The 21,897-nt window shown below is 42.3% G+C and overlaps 2 protein-coding genes across 2 annotated transcripts in view; both read left to right on the top strand.

The window, feature by feature from the left end:
• znrf1 (zinc and ring finger 1) overlaps positions 1-11,379 on the top strand; it is a 35,167-nt gene extending 23,788 nt beyond the window's left edge. The window contains exons 3-5 of the mRNA XM_035643141.2: positions 7,079-7,184; positions 8,085-8,176; positions 9,213-11,379. Coding sequence (XP_035499034.1) covers positions 7,079-7,184; positions 8,085-8,142 — 164 coding nt within the window. The 3' untranslated portion in view covers positions 8,143-8,176; positions 9,213-11,379. The remainder of the gene's footprint in view (positions 1-7,078; positions 7,185-8,084; positions 8,177-9,212) is intronic.
• Positions 11,380-13,703: 2,324 nt separating this feature from the next.
• On the top strand, positions 13,704-17,502 carry gins3 (GINS complex subunit 3). Its single transcript, XM_035643390.2, has 3 exons — positions 13,704-13,984; positions 15,357-15,590; positions 16,973-17,502. Exons 1-3 carry the CDS (start codon positions 13,814-13,816, stop codon positions 17,201-17,203), a joined length of 636 nt encoding a protein of 211 aa, XP_035499283.2. The 5' UTR covers positions 13,704-13,813; the 3' UTR covers positions 17,204-17,502.
• The last annotated feature ends 4,395 nt before the right edge of the window (positions 17,503-21,897 follow it).

Genomic DNA, 21,897 nt, shown 5'->3' on the forward strand with positions numbered 1-21,897 from the left:
TGTGACTTTAAATGAGTTAGTCAAATTAAGTTGATGTCTTCCAGAGTTAAAGTGCTGTCAGTTTGAAATCGTGTTGGTATCTTCTCCATCAACGCTCGGCAAGGAAACTGGAAATTTCATTCCCAAAAGACAGAAACTAAGAGGATTAGCTACTTTGTTCTGCTAACTCGCTCTGGATCAACATGACGAGGGAAGATCATTTATCGTTCACATTTTATGAAAACTGCTAATTTTGAGTATTACATACTCAGATTTTCAAATAATAACTTGTACCAACCGTAAGCATTTGTCCTACTGCTCATCCAGTTGCTGGATATTTTTGCAAGACTTCTTTGTCATGATTGACAGGCGCCCATATCGTCCGTCTTTATTTCCAGTCACTGGTGTTTGGACAAGATGAAACAAAACAGGAACCCTCACATAAGAACATTATTCAAAAGTCGGGAGGATCTCGACGCTTATTGGCTTTCACGACAACACATCGCTTGAATATTTCGCTCATTTTGAAAGGCGTCCATATGGAGGGATGGTGTCCATATACTGATGTAATACTCCTGATGATGCAAATGCAGACACACTGTCTGCATCTCAGTCTACTTTTTATTTTATTTCCTGGAGCAGGCTGCTGTTTTAATTATGTGCTGGGCAGCCGCTCCTCGTGTTGTACGGAGACACGATGATGATTGACAGCGGCCAGCTCTGTTCGTTGCCTCCGAGCAGCATCGCTGATTGAAAGCTCAAGACTTGTGTGTACATGTACATCTGATCTGGAGCCTGAAGGTCACCTTGTCGAGTTCGTGTGTGTGTGTGTGTGACGGCAGCGCTGTGTATTTCACGATCACGATAATGTCACCACAACTAAAACAGACTAAATGATGTGGAGTTGTTTTCTGGGGGGAGTAATTTCCCAGCTCCACAAATAGCGTTCCTCTCGGTTCCAACAAGGCCGATGCAGTAAAACAATAACCTAAGTTTCGGGCCTGCGGCTAAATTCAGACCGAGTGGAACGAAGATTGAATGACAGAGGCAGCGAGATGGGGGTGAAACTGTCTTCGGGGAAGATGGGATCCGGAGTGATGGAGTGCCCCCGATGGCTGATAACGGACGAGAGGAGAGAGGGTAAAAGGAGAACGACTCCCATAACTCCTTTGCTTTATTTCTTCCCCCCCCCCAGCTCTCTGTCTGTCTTGTCACTCTGTATTTCCAGCAAATTACTCCCCTTTCATCCTCCCTCTGTCCCGCGTTCCTCTGTGGGCTCGTCTGACTGCCTCTGTTTCCTGCTGTGTAATCTTTGTAGCTTCTCTCTGTCTTTTTTTTCTTTTACCGCTCCCTCCCTCTCTCTCGCGCATTCTCTCTGTTCTCTTGGATTTTTTTGGAGACCTGCGAAACAGGCCCGAGCTGCGGCTTATCTCATTTCCCAGAATGTTGCAGGCGACTATTGTCAATCACCTGGGGGCCCGGCGTCAACACATCTCTGAGCAAGGCCCATTACACATACTCAACAACTCTGCCGTAACAATAGGCGCACGGATGTAATCAGACACTTAAAGCTACAGTGTGTAATATTTAGAAGAACTTATTCACAGAAATCGAATATATCATCCATGACTATGTGTTCACATATGTACAGTCCACTCTGAATGAGTTAAATATAGTTCCATGAAGTGGACCCGACCTCCGTGTGAGTCTCCATGTTTCTGCGTCGTGTCGAATACGGTTGTTGAACTAAACGCTCCAGAATACATCGCATTCATGTGGAATTTTCAGACGCTTCGGGAAACCGGAAATGGGATCAGCGGTGCGCCACCATAAAGTGGACATAAAGTGTCCCCTGTCGGTCGCTCAGTTGGTTGCGGTTTGCATGAATCCTGGGATAGGTTGACCTGAGAAGGAACCACCCATAGGATCTAAATGGATTTTACAGACTTTTGAAAGACCCTTCATAATGTGACATCCTAGTTGCACTTCTTTGACAAAATGGGTCTCCGAAAGGATGAGTACCCTAAATTGGGTCATAGTCAGGACAAATATGCGTTGTTGTTTTTTTCGTTCAGTCGGATTTATTAAGTAAACTTCTGTAAACTGAAATCTAATATATACAAAAGTATTCAGACACAGTTGTAATTGATTATCATTTAATTGTCCAGTGACTGATTGGAGTCCACCTTTCACAAAATGAATCGATTGGACTGGAAAGTGGATATAAGGCCCTACGATTTTCCCACTGCATGTCAGCACAAAAACCGAGTCATGAGGTCCAAGAAGTCTCAGCAGACGTCTGTGATAAAAACTGTGAGGAGGCATGGATGATCAGGCCAAGGGCATAAAGGTGTTCCCAGGAGCACAGCGTCCTAGAAGATGTTTGAGAGAGGGAATGGAAGAAGTTTGGAACTACCAGGACTCCTCCCGTGTGAGAAAGGGTCTTCGGGTCGGGGAGGTGACCGAGATGGCCAAGTCCAAGTTCTCTGCAGAGATTCGGATCCCCTGCCAGATGGACGAACCTCTCCGAAGCACTCCATAAATCAGGCCTTTATGATAGAGTGGATTGACAGAAGCAAGTTTAAGTAAAAGGCATGTAACGGCCTGCTTGGTGTTTGCCAAAATAGCATTCGAAAGGACTCACGAGGGAGGGAACGATTCCTTTGGTCTTACGAAACAAAAACTGAATGAAGCCTCTGGGCTGAACTCCCGAGCACCGTGTCTGACAAACACCAGGCACTGCTCCTCACCTGATTGATAACCTCCCTGTGGTGAACTGACTAACTAACCCTAAGTACAGAGAGGTCATCTGCTCCAGGGTCCATGTGGCGGCCTGAAACTGGGGCAGTGTTTCACCTGTCACCTCAACAATGACCCCAAAGTAGCCCAGACGACACTGGAGTGGCTCCAGGACAAGTCCTCGAGTGGCCCCGAGGTCCGGACTTAAACCTCCCGTGGAACATCTGCGGAGAGACCTGAAGATGACGGCGCACACATGCTTCCTATCCAATCTGACGGGAGCTTAAGGGGATTGGCCTAAAAGGCGTATCTAAGAAGACTTGAACCTGTAATTGTTCGGTTTTTTTACAGAGGAAAAGAAGTAGTCAGGTTCTGCATGCTTTTGTCACTGAAAAATTTTGATTCTTGATTTTTATTATACCAATCCTACATTATGTGAGTCCTGGAAATCTTGCCCCGCCCCCTCACACAATATCCTAAGCCAGTGCAGATGCCATATGGATGGGGAGTTCGTCCACTGCGCGCCCACCTGCACCTGCAATCGTGCACCCATTGGACGGTACCAGCTGTCAATCATGCTGTATTCACACTATTTAACTCTAAATTAGTCCACAATTTAAAAAAATGTTACATCATGTACTGAAGAAGACTTGAAACTAGAGATTTGAACCATAAAATCCTCAGGAAAATGTCTTACTGACATTATAAATCAAGTGAGAAGTGGAGTCATTTTCTCATAGAACTTCTATAGAAACAACCGGCCGAGTCGCCCTCTGCTGGTCAGTATAGAGAACACAGGCTTCAGGCACTTTCGCATTGGCTTCATTTTCTTGACCCGGTGACTAACGTCTATACAGTCTGTGGCTCCCACCCTAGAATTTGGTTCTTCTTCACTGCATTGCTGCAGTCATCAGAAGTCTTTGCCAGCAACCTCTGTACAATAAAATGAGTCTTTCAGCATACCTCTAATAAATCTTATGGGTGTTTACACATTTACTAACGTTGGAGATGCTGAAAACCTCTCTCGACACAATAGGTGAACACTAATGTGGCACTAAAATGCTCCATCTTTGCTTCCCTGAATAATCGTAACTGACATATTGCAGCTTTAATTTCTCGCAAATGCACTAAATCAAGTGTAAACGCAGTAAAAACCAAATGTGCTATTTGTGCATGAGTTTGTCTGAAGCACGTGAGGCGCTGCAGGTAGCAGCACATGAGCTGACCAATGGATCTTTTCTGGGCTTTGACTTTGCGTGATGATATTTTAATGCCTTCCCGCTAAATATAGCCCCTCACAGGGGGAGGGAGAGGAGAGGGAGGGGGGCCAGGACGGTAATAGAAGTCAGGAGGGGCGGTATTGAGTGAGAGAGAGAGAGAAAAATCAAAGAACAAGGCATTTTGTGCAGTTTTCCCTCTCGCGGCTCGGGTCACCGGAGGACACAGAGAGACGTTAAAGAGGGAATGAAGTGCTTCGACTCAGAGACGCGACACTTCCATCTCTGAGCTGATGCGAAGTTGCCGGATGCCAAATGACTTTTGGCGAGACCGACCGACAGCCGAGCAAACCACCGCGGGAGGGAGGGAGGGAGGGAGGGAGGGAGGGAGGGAGGGAGGGGGGGGGGGGGGGGGGGGGGGGGAGGAGAGAGAGAGAGAGAGAGAGAGAGAGACAGACAGACAGCTGAAAGTCAAGAGGGAACCGGGGGCAGCTGATGATTCAGAGACCTGGGAGAGTCCGATACTCAGCTCATCTGTTTCATATAGTTCACGTCAATCTCCGTGTCGTCATGCGTTTCACATCCGCTTCTCGCTGCTGTTTCACAACACGTCTTTATTCCACAGAGATTTCTGTTCAACAGTCTTTATCTTCTGGGGTTTCTGGGTTTTTCCAGCTGTTTTCTAGTTAAGACCCAGTAAAAGATGGAATTGCTCCTTTTCTTTCTAGATAATGAAATCATCACCTCGGGAGGAGGTTGTTTTCCCCGGTCTGTTTTTTTATTTACAGCACTTACACGTACACATAAAAATTGAAACGCTCTTTGATTCAGATACAGGTTTGTATTAACAAAAGCAATTAAAATATACAACAATACAACATTGATATGATTAACATCACCACACATATGCCAAGAAAATAAATATATCCTGCTCATCAGGTCTTATTTTCATTTCATAGTGCCAATTATCAATATTTTATTAGTTATTTAAGTTAAGTTATGATCAGTTATAATTTTGTCTATCAATATCATTCACCCTGTGCTCAAAAGCTAAATCTTTTGATACCTAAACATTTGAACAGTGTAGGACATGTTGAATATTTACGGTCGTAGTTAAACATTTAATCTTCTCCGTAGCGTCTTTACTGTATGTTACATCTTATGTGCTGCGACGACCCAGTTTCAGGTTTGAGCTAACTGGATTTCAGGTCACATACTGGTCCGTGATGTTGCTGCGAGCTCATGAAAAGCAATTTTAAAGTAGGAATAAAATCGTATGGCCCTGCAGATCAGCAGAAGTGGATGGACATTAAACTAGACCGTGAATTATTCTCTCGTATCTGATCTGGTTTAAAACCCCTCGGCTGCGTTTCGTACCAGCTGTGAACTGTACGGATGAATTTTGTCTGCGACGAGTTACGGGCCCTTACCCCCGATGACCTCATTTATTAAACATTTTTACAAGATTGAACGCCCCCCCCCCCCCCCCCCCCCCCCCCACACACACACACACACACACACACACACACACACACTCCACTTGTCAAAGCTTGGATCAGATGTTGACTTTAGATTTAATACGCTCGGCACTCGCTGTCAAACAGAAACAAATCCTGCCACTTAGACTGATGCAGACTTTTCTGGGAGCTGATTAATCTCAGAGTGTTTCCTGGTTGGATGTGTACGCTAAGGCAATTTTGGGGAGGAGGAAGAGGAGGAAGAGGAGGAGGAGCAAGAGGAGGATGAGGAGGAGGAAGAGGAGGAGGAAGAGGAGGAGGAAGAGGAGGAGGATGAGGAGGAGCAAGAGGAGGATGAGGAGGAGGAGGAGGAAGAGGAGGAGGAGGAAGAGGAGGAAGAGGAGGAGGAGAGCTGCTGTGTTGCTTTGTAGTCAATCTGCTTTTTTTCAATTCACAATTCTCCCTAACATGTTCACCATGACATCTTCAAACTTTCAAATATGTTAATGCCGTTTACAGTTTGTCAAAAAGGGGTCAAAATGTTTTTTTTAATGCAGCTTTAGTATTGCAGTCAAATTTGATTTCTTTTACTGGGTAAAGAATTTTTTTTTAATGTTAGCTATTAAAACTATTTTCACATTTCCATCAGGCTCAGTTGTAGGATTGCGTTACGTGCTACATGGTAAACTTTAGAGCCTGATATGGATTTCTGGGGCGCCGATATCGATATTAGGCAGTACAAGATTTCCGATAACGATACATCGGACAATATATATAACAATACATTTTTTAATGTATATAAATATTTTTTTCTTAGTTATTAAAAATATATATATATATATATATATATATATATATATATATATATATATATATAAATAATATACAAAAGAAAAAAATTATTAAAAATAATCATAAATTTATATATAATTTTTTCATTTGTTTTCATTTTTTTATCGTTATCAAGCCTTTATAACAAAGAAATATAATTTAGGCTTGATATTTTAGTGTAACCATAAACTCGAATCAAGAAAATAAACATATTTTTTCATTTATTATATTTACGTGAAATGTGAACATGAATGCACTGGGTTTTTTTCTGCATTGTTTATTCTGCACAGTAAAAGATTTCTCATATCAGTAAACATAAGCGCTGATATATGTCTGTGAAAGGCAACCGATATTATTGGTCAGGCTCTGGTACAACAACATTGGCCATTCGTGACATTTTAATAAGCCTGCATTCGATGCTGTAAGTCTATGGGTTGGAAACGAAATGATCCAGCGTTTAATTTATTCATATGATGAAACACTTATTTCTTTTGCTCTGGAAAAAAGGCTCCTAATTTATCTTGAAATTCCTCCTTGTGCGTTTTTTCCTCAGTACAGGAACTAACCTCTTTATCTGCTGCAGTGGTTCCCAAAGTGTGGGTCGGGTTCAAATTTGAAATGAAACCATGCAACCAAAAAAAAGAGTCAGCGGCTGAATAAACCTGTATCTCTCTGAAATTGTGTTTGTTTTTGATACATATACTGACATGTGTTCTGCTTTATCTTTGTGTGTGTGTGTGTGTGTGTGTGTGTGTGTGTGTGTGTGTGTGTGTGTGTGTGTGTGTGTGTGTGTGTGTGTGTGTGTGTGTGTGTGTGTGTGTGTGTGTGTGTGTGTGTGTGTGTGTGCCACCTTAGATGACGTGTTGGCGAAGGATGCCGGTGAGTGTGTGATCTGTCTAGAGGAACTGCAGCAAGGGGACACCATAGCCAGACTGCCGTGCCTCTGCATCTACCACAAAAGGTGACACACACACACACACACACACACACACACTTGGATCACTGCCTGTTGTATAATTTTTGCACTTCCTCTAATTAAATCCACTTATTGGATAAGACGCTGCTCTTTGCCTTTTGATTTTTTTATACGTATTATACCTCTGGATGATAAAGTTGCTGCGTGAAGCATTTTTTAAACAGCGAACGATACGTCGCCGCCACGTCGGCTGTGATTGGCTCTGGATAATTAGCATGAAGAAACGAGAGCAGGCTGGAGATGACTGACAGCAGCTAATGTTTCCTTAAAGTCTTCCAGTTACTGGAGTCGTCGATGGGAAAGTCACACAAAGCAGGTTGTGCTAACTAGTGGGTTAAAGCTAGTGTCCGTCTTCCTCGCTCACTTCCTGTCAAGCTCGCTCCTACTCTTATTTTAAGGTATTTTCAAAAGGTTTATCATATTCTATGAGCTAACGTTATGTTTTTTATAGAAAACAAAAAGTATTATTTCTGCGATATTCGAGTACATTTTGCTGGTTCAATTTCTGCAGTTTTACCCGAGTAGCATTTTGAATTCGACACTTATTTCTGTTATGTTGTATTTCCACCTTTATTTTCTTCTACCATGTAAAAATACAAACAATTACAAGTCTAAAATATTGCATATGTGAGTGTACTGTACTGTCACATTGTTCTCTTTATACAGTATGTTGCATATTGTGTATGTCCTCCTACTGTGGGTGTACTGTATATGGAGCCTGTGCAACACTCCTACATGTTATTTCAGCAAAAAGCCTCTGCGGTACTGAATCCATGTTAAGACTTCAGTATCACCCATTTGTACTCATTTGCTTTAAGACATGTATAACTCAAATATTTTATATATCAGTGAGTAACCGTGTCGTGTGCTCATGTGTGTCTGCAGCTGTATAGACTCGTGGTTTGAGATCAACCGGTCCTGCCCTGAACATCCGTCTGACTGACTTCCCACCAGGCCCAGTATGAATAGTGTTCAAGGTGAGCACACACGCACTCTGAATGCTGATCGGTGAAAGATAATCCTGTGCATGTAAACCAGTCCACACAAGCTCTGTGCATCCAGATCTCCCTCCTAGGGCTCGGCGACAAAACAACAATTATTGGGATATACCTTTTCTTCGATTGCAATATGACAAAATTTGAATATATATACTGAGAAAGCACAGTGAAAGGCATAACATCTATAATTGATTTGAAAGTTCTTCCCCAGATTTGAGTTTAAAAACACAATCCACCGTCTGGTTTCACTCAGGGGCAAAAATCCATCTTTGAAATTATAGCAAAAATAATGATTTTACATTATCGTGAAAACATCGATATCGACTGATGTGCACATTTTTCACGCAATGATGTATTTGGCCATAACGCCCCACTTTCCCCAGTGATCTAATGGATTTGATGCATTCGACTTGATACAAAGACAATTTAGGAATCATACTGTTGTGAATTGGAATCCGCTAAACACAACTACAAATGTTTGTAATTTGATAAGATTGTATGAACGTATATTAGGCTTGTTAGCATTAGCATTAGTATTCGTGAGTTTCATAATTGGTTAGCATGCCAACCAATTATGGCTTTTACACATGGTGACGTTAGGCAGATGTCTCTTTAGCATCTTTTGCTCACATTGGAGCATGTTAGCGTGCTAACAATTGGTGCGGGTGGGGCTGATGGGAATGCCATTTGTTTTAGGTTTTGTACGTTTATGAACCAAAGTGTCGGAACAAATCTGGCCACCATGAAATGTCTGTAAGAAATCGTATGGCATATCCAACCAGCAGTTAATTGTTCAGTGGGGTTTTTTGTACCATTTAGAAGAAAACCAAAAATCTGTGTCTCATGTGGCCTGTAGATGAAAGGTCCATTCTTAGCGTGAATAGATCACACACATTATTGTCGTCCAGGAGACGAGTGATTTATATCCATTGTATACATGTAACTGTAGACTCCCCGTCTGTCTCTCTGTCTCTGCCCCTCCCTCCACCCTTCCCCTCCTCCTCCGTGTCTCCAGAACATCTCGTGGTCCGGCCCTGTGGAGATCCGGACGCAGACGCAAACCAAATCCGACGAAAAAACAATCAAAAGCGATCAACACGTACTTATCCTGGCAGAATCCGTCATCATCCTTAACCAAGATAATTATTCCTCGTGCACTGAACCAAAAAGAAAACAAGAAAAGAAATGTGACTGTCATATACCGTTGTACATTAAAGGGCCTTCCCTTCCCGAGCCCACCATTTTACATTACTGCTGAAGAGACTTGCTTACAAACTTTCCCCCTTTTCCTTCCTTCCTTCTCCATCCTCATACACCCGCTAACAGAGTCCCCTTAAAGGGCTTCATCGGGCCTCAGCGCCCCCCCGCCACCCTCCCTTCCAACTCAGCCATGGGCGGTCGTCTCTCTGAGGTGCTCAGGTCCTTGCAGGTCTCCAGCAGCTGGCCTTCCGTCTCGTAAGGCTGGATCCTAAGCCTGCCAGTCATTCGTGTCCAACCCTCCTGTGGCCTTAACTGAGGAGAGAGGAAACGACAGCAGGGAGGGAGGAGGCAGGAGGGAAGCAGGATGGAGGATGGAGGAGAAGATGAATATGAACATTGCTATGAGGAACAATCTCGTGCAATATTCGGTGGGCCTCTCATTTCACAACAGGACTCGGTGACATCCTCTCATCAAAGACTCGGTTCCGGTGTGCTCCCTTCTTTCTTTCTTTCTTTCTTTCTTTCTTTCTTTCTTTTTTGACTCATAAAAATTGTATCCGAAAGTTTATGCACACCTGGGCAGGTAGGGAGGGTTCGGGTGAAAAACAAAAAAATGGATGTCAGCTTCAGGTGGACTGGGGATTGGAGAGAGAGGAGTAGTCTGGAGCAACGCTCACTTCTGGTTGGTGGAGGGGCGAAAGGGGGCCGGCCGATGTTGTTTACTCTCCTGCTGTGTAACGTGTGCGTCTGGGACGCTCCGGTGTCCGGTGGCTTCATCCCGTGTGTGTGTGTGTGTGTGTGTGTGTGTGTGTGTGTGTGTGTGTGTGTGTGTGTGTTCACTATGTGACGTGTGTGTGTGTGTTCACTATGTGACGTGTGTGTGTGTGTGTTCAAGAGAGTGTGGAACGGTGACAAAATAGCTTTTGCTGGAGTCGAGTGTGTGTCTGTGTGTGTGTGTGTGTGTGTCTGTGCGTGTGCGAGAGTCAGCATGAAAGGTCAGAGTAGCGGGCCGACTGGGACAGTGTGTGTTTGTGTGTGTGTGTGTGTGTGTGTGTGTGTGTGTGTGTGTGTGTGTGTGTGTCTATTGAAATGTTTACAGTGTAGATGTCCATGTTCCCCGTGCGTGCGACTGGCAGTCCTCCCTTTACTTTGCTGATGTTTACAGCTACAGAGAAGCGACATGACATATTGTAAATTAAAAACGTGTAACCGCACTCGGTTCTTTCTTTTTTCTTTTTTTTTTAGATCTGCCAGATTTTTCATGTGATGATCATGATTATTAGTCATTTTCTAGCGAGAGCCTCAAATGTGAGAGTGTGTGTCTGTGCATATGACCGTTTGTGCATGTGTGTGTGTGTGTGTGTGTGTGTGTGAGCGTGTGAGCGTGTGAGCGTGACATTCATGCTACTGTCGGTTCCCCCGCGTTGTGTTTCCACTAGAGTAGGTTCTGGTTTAACTGCGACTCGGATACGTGAGCCACTCAGACCTGAACCACTGAACCGGGGGCTTATTTATTCATTTGTTCATATTTAACAATATTTGTTTTAATATTACGAGTCGTGTGGCGGCGGGGGGGGGAGGGGGGTGTTACTCTCTACTCTTCAGAAAATGCCAGAGCAGATTTATCGAAGACTACTACAAACCAAATCATACAAACAAACAAACAAACTCGCATTTACGAAAAAAAAGCTACTGTAAACAAAATGGTGGAATACATTGTGCTAGATGACAGACTCTCTCATCTTGAACTTTCATTCTGTGACGCATTCACACGTACAACTCACACACAACAGACCAGCGCTGGTCTCTCCCCCATCAAATATCTTAATCCAGAGATTATTGTCAGCCTGTATAGACCAGTGGTTCTGAAACTGGGGGGGAGGGAACGGAGCCACTGTAGGAGGTGGGCAGGGATGACTGGGGGGGAATATGGAATTGAATGCATATGATTTATGTAGGGAAAATAAACAAGAGTTTGCTGATGCTGTTGTTCTGACCTTTATTTCACTGAAATGCAACTTGGATCCTTTTCTTATTATTGGTTTCTTCACCTACAGTTGCTAATGGTTGATGGAAACTGCAACTGAACTTTTTGCGTCTGCAAAAAGTTTGAGAACCACGACTGTAGACCATGGACGACACGACAGCTTCTAAAAAAATGAAGCCACAATATCTGGATCGCCCTCTGGTGGCTGGCTGTGATATAGGTCATAAGCCACGCCCCCTCCATACTGGCAAATGGGACATTGGGCCAAATTTTAAAACATCTAAACATCAAGATCATTTTTCCCAAAGATGGTTTCTGTCATTTGAGGTAGTTCTTATCGCACTGATGTTTCTTCTTAGGGCGCACCGCTGATTCGATTCTGGAAATTCAATTTGAACGCAACGTATTCTGGACCGTTTAGTTCAACAACCGTATTCAACACGACGTAGAAACATGGAGACTCACACGGAGGTCGGTCCACCTCATGGAACTATATCCAACTCATATGTGAACACAGAGTTATGGACAATATATTCAATTTCTGTGGATAAGTCCTTCTAAATATTACACACTGTGGCTTTAAGACAGTAAACGTGTTGAGGATGTGTTCTTTTCAACTTGTTCCTCTGCCCTTAGTGGCCCAAAAGAATTGATCTATTAACTCTCAAAATAATCGCACCAAGAAATCGATTACCATAAGAATGTAGAATGCCATACTTCATACATTAAAGCTGCACTTAGCATCTGACAACAATGATTGTGACACTGTTGACAGATGAAACTCATGTGACGGGACAATGGTCACGTCTCTGCACGAGGCGTGATGAGTTCGCTCTCAAGGAGTTAAGAGTCGAGGTGGTTTTCCCCCTCTGTTCGCTCTTCTATCCCGCATGAAGCGTCCCACTGTTTTCGGTAAACATAAGAATGCTTTGTTGTGTGACTTGGAGCCGTGACAGCCGCCTCTTGTTGGCCGTCATGTGACAATGTCCGATGCCGCGTTGAATGGGAGTTCGAATGTGGTATGAAATTGTTTTTCTGTGGAATAGTATTCAATCCCAGCAGCGTTTATTTCCCCCCCCCCCCCTCATTATATCACGTCTAATATTAAAAGCCGCTTGTGATCATGATATGGTTTTTATGATCCCACGTGAGCACCACATCAAATACACTGTTACAATCCTGTTAGTGCTGAGATCATCCTTGGTCCTTTATTAAGGCTGTGACACGTGGATGAGGCCGGGACAGAGCGCAGTGTTCACTCCTCAGCAGTGTTAGGCATAACAGCGAGTCATAAGAAGCCGAATAATGACGATAATTGCCTATTTGTGCGACTCACACACAATGTTCCAAGTGTATCATGACCCACAGTTAATGGAGGGGGATGATCTCTCCGGGCCTCAGCCTGGTTTTGCTTTGTGAAACAATGTCAGCCTGCTGATCTCAATGTACCGCGTGATGCCAACTCAACTTCCACAATACAGAACTTCATCTGATACTGTTTCATTTCATTTGAATGAATTTGTTTTCGTTCACACCATATTTTAGTGAGGATGAGTATGGCTTTAAGGAAGCCAACTCAAATGTCTGATAACTTTAATGTGCAATCTCTGCGATGACATACGTTAGAATCTTTAATCTAAACAAAACAACAACAGCATAATAACAAACATGACTGATCTGCTCTTCCCATTGTCTAGATTTGTAGACTGATACTGTCCCAAGAGACGAATATACAACATGATATTATGGACAAGCTTATATTTATCAATTATCTACAGATAAATGTGATCAGGACAGAGAGAAATATTCAAAATTAAATAAAAAATTCAGTACTACTACTACTAATAATAATAATTCCACTTTTATGACTGCTCAACATTCTCACTAATTAATAAAAGGGAACTTACATTTTGAAATGGTATTACTCTGACCTCTAGAGGCCAAAATCGAAATTGCATCTGACTTTATTATAAGGGGAAAAGGTGAATTCAATTTTTGGAAATAAAAATAATTTCACTGTTACTAATGTAAGTGTACTTTATTGTAATAATTTCCTAATGCAGCATGTTGTATTTCAAATTTACATAATGTTATATTTCGGTTTTTTTAATAACTAAAAATTGGCCGATTTTTAAAAAATATTAGAAAAATAACTAAAGAGTAGTAATGAAAAAAATAAACTTTACAACTACAACTTTTTCATTACTCGTCTCGTACTGGAACAAATATAAAGTTGTGGAACGTTGAATCGATTGCTCTCGTCTGGACCCGGACACTTTCACAGCAGCGCTCTGATTGGTCCACATGTCCTGGCGCCAAAACAGCAAGGCGGAAGTAAAAAGAAAACAACAGCAGAAGAAGACGGAAGTCTCTTCTCGGTGTTTTGTGGTTGTTGTTGTTGTTTGTTGTTGTTTGTTGTTGGAGCACAGATGGACACGCAGTCGTATTTCCCGGTCCAAGCCGGCGTCGGGATGGAGGAGAACTTCCTGTCTCTGGACGACATTCTGCTGTCTCACGAGAGGCTTCCCGTCCGGACCGAGTGCACCTTCCCGCGGCTCGGGTACCTGGAGAAGTCCAGCGACGCGCACGACATCGCGGAGGTTCGGTGACAAGTGATGAGTTAAACTATTGTAATGTGTATTTTATCTTCTTTACTCAAACGTGATACAAGTATTTTTGTTTGGAGAAGAAAACGTTTCACCAAACTGCCTCCGATGTTTCGCCATTTCTGTTTTTGCTGCTTGTTTTTGTAAAGGTACACATTTTGGATAATTAATATTAACACTGATTAAGAATAAACAAGACTCACGTTTAAATTCGGCATATTTTCTAATGTTGTGCAATTAAAACTTCATCTTACACAGAGATAAGTGTCTGTGCATCATGATCAGGGCTGCAACTAGCGATTGTTTTCATCATCGATTAATCGATTAGTTGTTTGATCCATAAAATGGTGAAAAATGTTGATCGTGTTTCCCAAAACGACGATGTTCTGTTTTGTCCACACACCAAAGATATTCAGTTTACAGTAGATCTGCAACAGTTAATTGAATAATCAATTAGTAATCGATTAGTAATCCACTACTAAGTTAATCGGCAACTATTTTGATAATCGATGAATCGGTTCAAGTAGTTTTTATGAAACAAAAAGTAAGAATTCTCTGATTTCAGCTTTATTATTATTATTATTATTATTATTATTATTATTATTATTATTATATGTTCTGGTTTCTTTGCTCCTCTGTGACAGTGAACTAAATATCTTTGGTGTGTGAACAAAACAAAACATCATCTTGTGGTTTTGGGAAACATGATCGTCATTTTTCATTATTTTATTAACCAAACAACTGATCGATTAATCGATAATGAATTTAATCGTTAGTTGCAGCTCTGATCCAGACCCATGAAATCTATAATGTTGTGACCAAGTGCGATGTATTAATAAACAGTTTGGTTCAAGGAAGCAACATTTGAAATGTAGACACAATCTTTTTTTTCTAATTTTTTTTAATGCCTCCATGAATCAGAAATTTGGATTTCTGTCCCACATGCACTTACTGGTGGAGGAACAGTAATAATTTTTAGAATAAAAAATCCGAGAGATCTGATGTGGTTCAGTGTAAAGATATAATGGCCTCCAACGCAGGGAGTGAATTTGTAATACAATATTCAGTAAAGCCACAATTTGGCAAATATGCAGCCTATTAGATGAATGTTCATGTACTCGAATGTATTAGATTCTTGCCCTCTTTGGGTAATATCTTGTCAAAGCACTAATAGATCAAAAGTAATGATTTATGAAACAAATTTATTACGAACTATTATTAGAGCCACGACCCCCTTCTTTTAAAAAATACCTCAGAAACCAAAGACTTCAAGCCAGAACTTTTTTGTGCGACCCTGGAATGACCCGGAGGTCGTGACCTCTTTCAATAACTATATATAAACTCCTGTTTCCTTTTTAATCACCAGGGTTCAAAGATGGAGCTCCCCCTGTGGTTGTCCAAGGGTCTGTACGAGAGGAAGAGGAGGGTTCTGTCCGTGGAGCTGCCCAAGGTGTACCGGGAGGGCTGGAGGACCGTGTTCAACGCCGACCCCAACGTGGTCGACCTGCACAAGATGGGGCCCTACTACTACAGCCTGGGCTCCCAGATGCTGCACTTCGACAGCCCCGAGAACCCGGACATCGCAGGGACGCTGCTGCAGGTGAGTCAGTACAGGAACACAGAGAGAAATCAGAATAATAATCTCTAGAGCTGCAACTCACGATTATTTTCTCGATTAATCGATCAGTTGTTTGGTCCATAAAATGTCATAAAATGTTGATAGTGTTTTCTCCAAAAACCCCAAGATGATGATTTGTTTTGTCCACAAACCAAATATATTTAGTTTACTGTCACAGAGGAGCAAAGAAAACATAAAATATTAATATTTAAGAAGCTGAAATCAGAGAATTTTGACTTTTTTTTCTCATAAAAACTACTTGAACGGATTAATCGATTATCAAAATACTTGACAATTGATTTAGTAGTCGATTACTAATCGATTAATCGATTCATTGTTGCAGCTCTATAGATTTATGAAAACAGGGTGTACTTATGACTGCTGGGATTTATGAAATTAAAAGTTCAAAATAGTCAAAGTTCAAAACAGAAATTGTCGTATCCACACTTTTCTTTACAGATTGTGTGAGTTTGGAAAGGTCCTGTAACAGACACTGTGCCCACCTCCCTCCTGTATACAGCTAAATATAACCCTGAATAATATAAAACAAATTACTTACATTTACTTGAATTGCATCCTTGCATACTCAGAACTACATCATCTATTCCACTCTTAAAACAAGTTATTTCATACATCACCACTAGGGGGCGCAGTCTCATCAGAAATCGTGAGCGTGCAGGTTGCGTGTGGTGCATCTGTTACCAGGCAGATTGACTCTTAAATCTCATGACGAACAAGATGTTGTTGTTTTTTTGCTTCTTCGTAGCTTCATACGCCAGAAGGTCTGCTCATGTTGGAAGAGTCACACGTGTGACTATTTAAACTCCAGTGGCTTTATAAGAGAATCTGTCATTTTTGATGTCATCACCATTTCTTCATACTAGTGTGTTTGTGTCATGTCTTGACTCAACAAAAATCAAAGAGCGATTGAAAACTGAAATGGAAACTTGTCCAACTGTCGATTATTTTCCAGATTAATCGATCAGTTATTTAGTTCATAAAATAATAAAAATGTAGATCGTGTTTCCCAAAACACGATTTGTTTTGTCCACACACCAAAGATATTCAGTTTACTGTCACAGAGGAGCAAAGAAACCAGAAAATATTCACATTAAAGCAGCTGAAATCAGAGAATTTTGACTTTTTGTTTCATAAAAACTACTTGAACCGATTAATCCATTATCAAAATAGTCGATTACTAATTAATTTATTTTAATGTTCTGATCGAAAGTCAAGTAACATGGAATTGTACATATCTGAATTTTGACAGAAAGTTTCATATCAAAGACTAAAATACCTTAACTGCAGTATTTAACTTTTTCTCTGAGTGATTTGAAGCTCTTTTCTCTGATTGGTCCCCCCAGACGTTCATTGGCCGGTTCCGTCGGACCATGGACTCGTCGCAGAACGCCTACAACGAGGACACGTCGGCGCTGGTGGAGCGTCTGGACTCGCTGGAGAAAGGTCTGTTCCGCTCGGGGCAGAGCGGACTCAACGGGTTCCAGAGCTGGGAGAAGGGTCAGGCCACGCAGATCACCGCCTCCAGTCTGGTCCTCAACTACCGCAAGAGGAAGATCAACGACCTGCAGCCCTGACCTCTGACCTCTGACCCCGAGCTGCCTAACAACCGGTCGGTACGGCGGACACACGGCAGCGACAGACTCTGGACTCGACTTTTCCTTTTGCCTGTGAACTTGTAAACATCACAGGTGATTGATTGATTAATGGAGAACTTGGGTCAAACAGTCGGGACCCTATGAATTGACCTGCGTGTTAAATGTACAGTTCATACTTCTTTTTTTAGATTCTTTATTCCTTAAAATCCTTTTTGCAACCAAAAGACTTGTTCAGAATGGGGTTTATTTAATATTAATAAAACTATCCATCTAATATCTACACTGCTTCTCCTTTGATGGTCGCAGGGGCGGGTGGAGACAATAGGAGTAACATCACATGTGAGGGGGCAAGGGCCCACTGGTCCGGTCCGAGCTGTTGGCTGAAGTGTTAAATGTGGGTCAGATGATGATGATGATGATGATGATGGCAGCGAGTTGGGAGATCAGGTCACTGGTGACGAAGATATCGATGTGGCCTCCGCCCTCCGGGCTGCAACTATTGATCCTGATATGTGGGATTTGGCCCGACGCAGGGAGGACTGCACAAAAAGGTTTTCACATTCGTTGTACTGGGCTATAAAAAATGTTGTGACTTCATTTCTGTATCTCCTGATTCTTTGGGCTCAACCTCTAGCAAATGTGCTAAGTTAACGTCTCCGCCTTCTCCCGTTGTACAAAAATATCCCGTATATGGAGGTCGTCTGGAGCCAGAGTTCAGCGCAGTAGTGATCGTGGTGTGGAGCGGCCACATATCGAGGTTCCACAGATTCGCATGCTCGATCAATCGTGAGTCGATCTGGACTGTCAGTCGTGATTATATGGCATCAAATAACTAATTAAGACCAAACTGATCAGAAACATGAACCTTTGAAACGACCTGAAACGACAGAAAACAAATTTATTTATCGTGGACTTTGTTTTTTTTTTTTTTTTTTTTTTTTACTCATGTCCCGTGGGGGGGTTTATGGCGTGTACCGCAGCCAGTCACCAGGGGGCGATCAAGATGATCTGACTTCACTTTGGGGGAATTGTCATCTCGTCCATCTTAGCAAACTGTCTACATTTTGTGACCTCCGTCATGGAGGTTGTGTTTCTTTGTTGGTTTGTTTTGTCTACTTAACGGATTTTGAAGGGTGGAACATGGGCCCGTCACTTTATATATCAGTATCGCAATAACGTCATCACAGACACATCGGTATCGACGCTTATGTTCACCGATACGGAAGCTTTGATTTGTTTCTTAATTAAAGTTCTGTATAATTTGTTGTTCTTGTGTTTTCTATTAAAATTACAGTTATTTTATATAATCATGGACAAAAAAATATTTATACATTGGCCAATGTATCCGTATCGAACATCTACTTCTCGACCCCCAAAAAATGCATGTCTGTCAGGCTCTAGTATTAACTGTTAAACACTTCATGTCTGTGTTTTATATAAGTAAAGTTCTTATTACATCATGGGAGCACAATGCAACCAGTGTCACCACAAATGGAACAGTTTTATGTTGATGAATCCAAACGGTGTTGTGAGTTGTCTCTGACCATGACTGTGTGATTACCCGTCTCTACAGGCAGATCTGTTCACAGGCCTTTCATTACACCTGTCGCTGTTCCGCGGCTCCCGGTGAACGGCCTCTTGCTCGGAGCTGAAGCAGCAAAGGGCAGACTGAGGGGGAAGCGTCCAGGAAGCTGACACACCAGACACTAATGCTGCCTCTGGCTTTTGTCTGCTTTAAGGGCCACTGACATTTGGTATTTTGTTGTGAAACCGTTTGTGTACACGACCGAGTGCTGCGAGCAGCCCGAGGCTCATTCTGCCTCCTTCCCTCTCTCTCTGTATCTAATTTTCTACATGTAAGTACCTAAATTGTAATGACATTTTAATTCTATCCTTTTGCTTTTCACATGTTTGGACCTGGACCCCCCCTCCCCCGTTAGCCGTACAATTTCATCACCTTCACTGTGGAGATACTGCGCAGGCTGTAGTTTCTATTCTGGGCGGGGAAAACACCAAACATTTTAACATCGTATCGTCTCTATATATCATCAGACTGTGTCAATGACTCTTGTTGTAGAGAACGTTACTAGATTGTATCACAAGAAATTAGATTCCACTCGGCTTATATATTGACGTCAACTGCTGTGCTTTTATTTGAGTTGTTGCTCTCTGCAACTCGAAGTAATACATTGAATACAAAGTTGTTGATTCAGTATTAATACACTCATTGATTAATATTTTCCATCTTTGCTAGGTGTGTTTTTTGCCGACGTGAGGAGACAGGGTTCTGCACTACAACTACAGTTGGACATCACATAAAACCCCGGGACCATTGTCGGAGAATGCGGTTAGTCACCCATTACTATTAATCAACAATAAAAAGAAGTAATCACTCAACAGATGTTTTCCTACACTCACTCAATCTGATTATTTTCCCTCCGAAGATGTCTGTTTATGGTCATTTTTGGGGGAAAGATTATTTTAGTACAGCATCTGAAGTGCGATCAGCAGCAGCCACTGGCTCTGGTAAACAGACCGAGCCGAACAGTGCAACAACTGTAAATTCTCGCTCCAGTGAAGAGCCGTTAGATTATATTGCACCGTGGAAAAGTTGATGTCAACGATCTAAATACAGTGATTTATGGTGTTTGTCACCGTCAACACAGGATACCAGGGGCGGCGCAGGACACTGCACTCCGAGTCCAAATGATCAATGGAAAGTTTATTACTTAATCTCAGAATGGGAATGTTGGACGGTGAGTGAGTTTTATGGGCAATGGGATGGAATACAAACAGACGGGGAGAAGGAACGCACATAGAAGGGGAAGATATCGAAAACTCGGCTGAAAGTATTTTTTGATGACTGGAAGTAATTTTTTTTCGATTTTTATTTTGCGTTATTCAAATTTATGTGCTATGAAGCAACATGCAAATATTCAACCTTAAAATCACAGTTCAAACATTGTGATGTGTAGCCTACTGCCTTTGCACTATATAACTTCGGTGGTGACCAGCTACGTGTATAATGCTTTATAGCACTAAAGTCAATCAAAGTATTATATTATAGCTGAATGCTGACTGACTAAAATTAGCTAACATGTCGTTTGGTGAGATGAGTTAACATTAGCTAACTTTGACGCGTCAACTTAGCGTTGTTGTTTTTCTTTAAAGCCAAATGAAAACCTGGTCCTGAAGGGAAATTACGTGTCAAGCAAAAATTACATTAGCTAACGTTAAGCTAATTTCATAAATCGCATACCTACGGAACTGATGCCATTTCAGCTACAGGTGAAGCTAATTATGGTATTTATCAAGCTAGGTTAGCTAAGCTAGCAAATCAGAGAAAGGTTTATCTAACGTTAGCGACCACATCATTAGCCGTGGTCGCTCCTGTGATCTACGACCGTTATACTTCACTTGACTCCATCGACTTGTGGATCGCAACTTGTCTTCAGAAGTTTGTGTCTGACATACGTGGATTACACATATTACCACCGTCGTGTCGTTGAGCTAGTCGCTAGCAAAACAGAAAAGAGTTTATTCACAAACTTTTCAATTGTAATGTAATTTCACGTAACGCTGAGCGACAGTTGAGTTCTACAGGGACTCGGTTAATACGATTACCGAGGTAAACTAAACATTTTTCATCAGAACATGTAAAGGGCCCAACATCCTCTCCTTTCCCACTGTCCGTATCTTTTCGAGCTTTGGTTGCGACCGTGTTGTAGGGTAGCTTTGTGTTTATGTTTCCTTCAAGACAGCACACTAACCTACGTTGACGATATAACGTTTTAGGGATGCTCTGCTTGTGAAAGCAGTTTGGTCTACAGTACATTTTGATGGGCAATGACAACGAACCCCGACTCGATCGAAGTTAAACGCAGTAATGTGAGTATGAGAATGTTACGTCATACGCAAACGGTGAACCAATGGACAACCTCCTTATCGTGTTGTCTGCCTCACACATGCCTCATCTCTCCCCACTGTATCCCCTGCTCTGATTTTTTAATCAGCCTTCCTTTGTTTCCAAATCCTCCTCCTACCTAGAACCGGCCCCACCCTTAAGCTCCTTGCGATCGAGCCTTAGAAGAGAAGGGGGAGAGGGAACTGTAGGGCAAGAAAAAAACGAACAACGAAATAGAAAGAAAGTAAAATGAGAGTGAGCGGTGAGGGACTGCGGCAGCCAGCCACATCGCAGCGATGAGGTGTGAGGATTATCTGTATCTGAAGCGACGCCCCCGCCATGCTCTCCAAATGAGTATTATCTCCCCCTCCACTCCGGCGTTGGCACAAGCGTAGCGGCTCATACAATGCCATGTTGTCAGGGCCGCGGAGGGGAGGGGAGTCCACTGCGCATTATGTGTGGCAGGCGGCCGCGAGGAAAAAATAGGCAGCTATTTGGTAGATGGTGATGCATGTGTCTGAATATGCAACAGAGATACGAGCATTCGGGCCAGATAGTGCGATTGTTGTGGACTTTGGAAGTGTCCTGGTCATGGTCGTTCTTTTATATTGGTAGGAATAGAGCTGATTATTACTTTTTTATTATTGATATGTTATCAATGAGACAAGTTACCATAGCTACTTTCAGACGCAAATGTTGCTCTGGACAATCTCTTGTTGCGTTCGTCATATGTGAACAGCAAACTCCGGAGAACGTGCGGCGGTAATTC

Source organism: Scophthalmus maximus, chromosome 7 (assembly GCF_022379125.1).
Source record: "Scophthalmus maximus strain ysfricsl-2021 chromosome 7, ASM2237912v1, whole genome shotgun sequence".
Classification (NCBI taxonomy): domain Eukaryota; kingdom Metazoa; phylum Chordata; class Actinopteri; order Pleuronectiformes; family Scophthalmidae; genus Scophthalmus; species Scophthalmus maximus.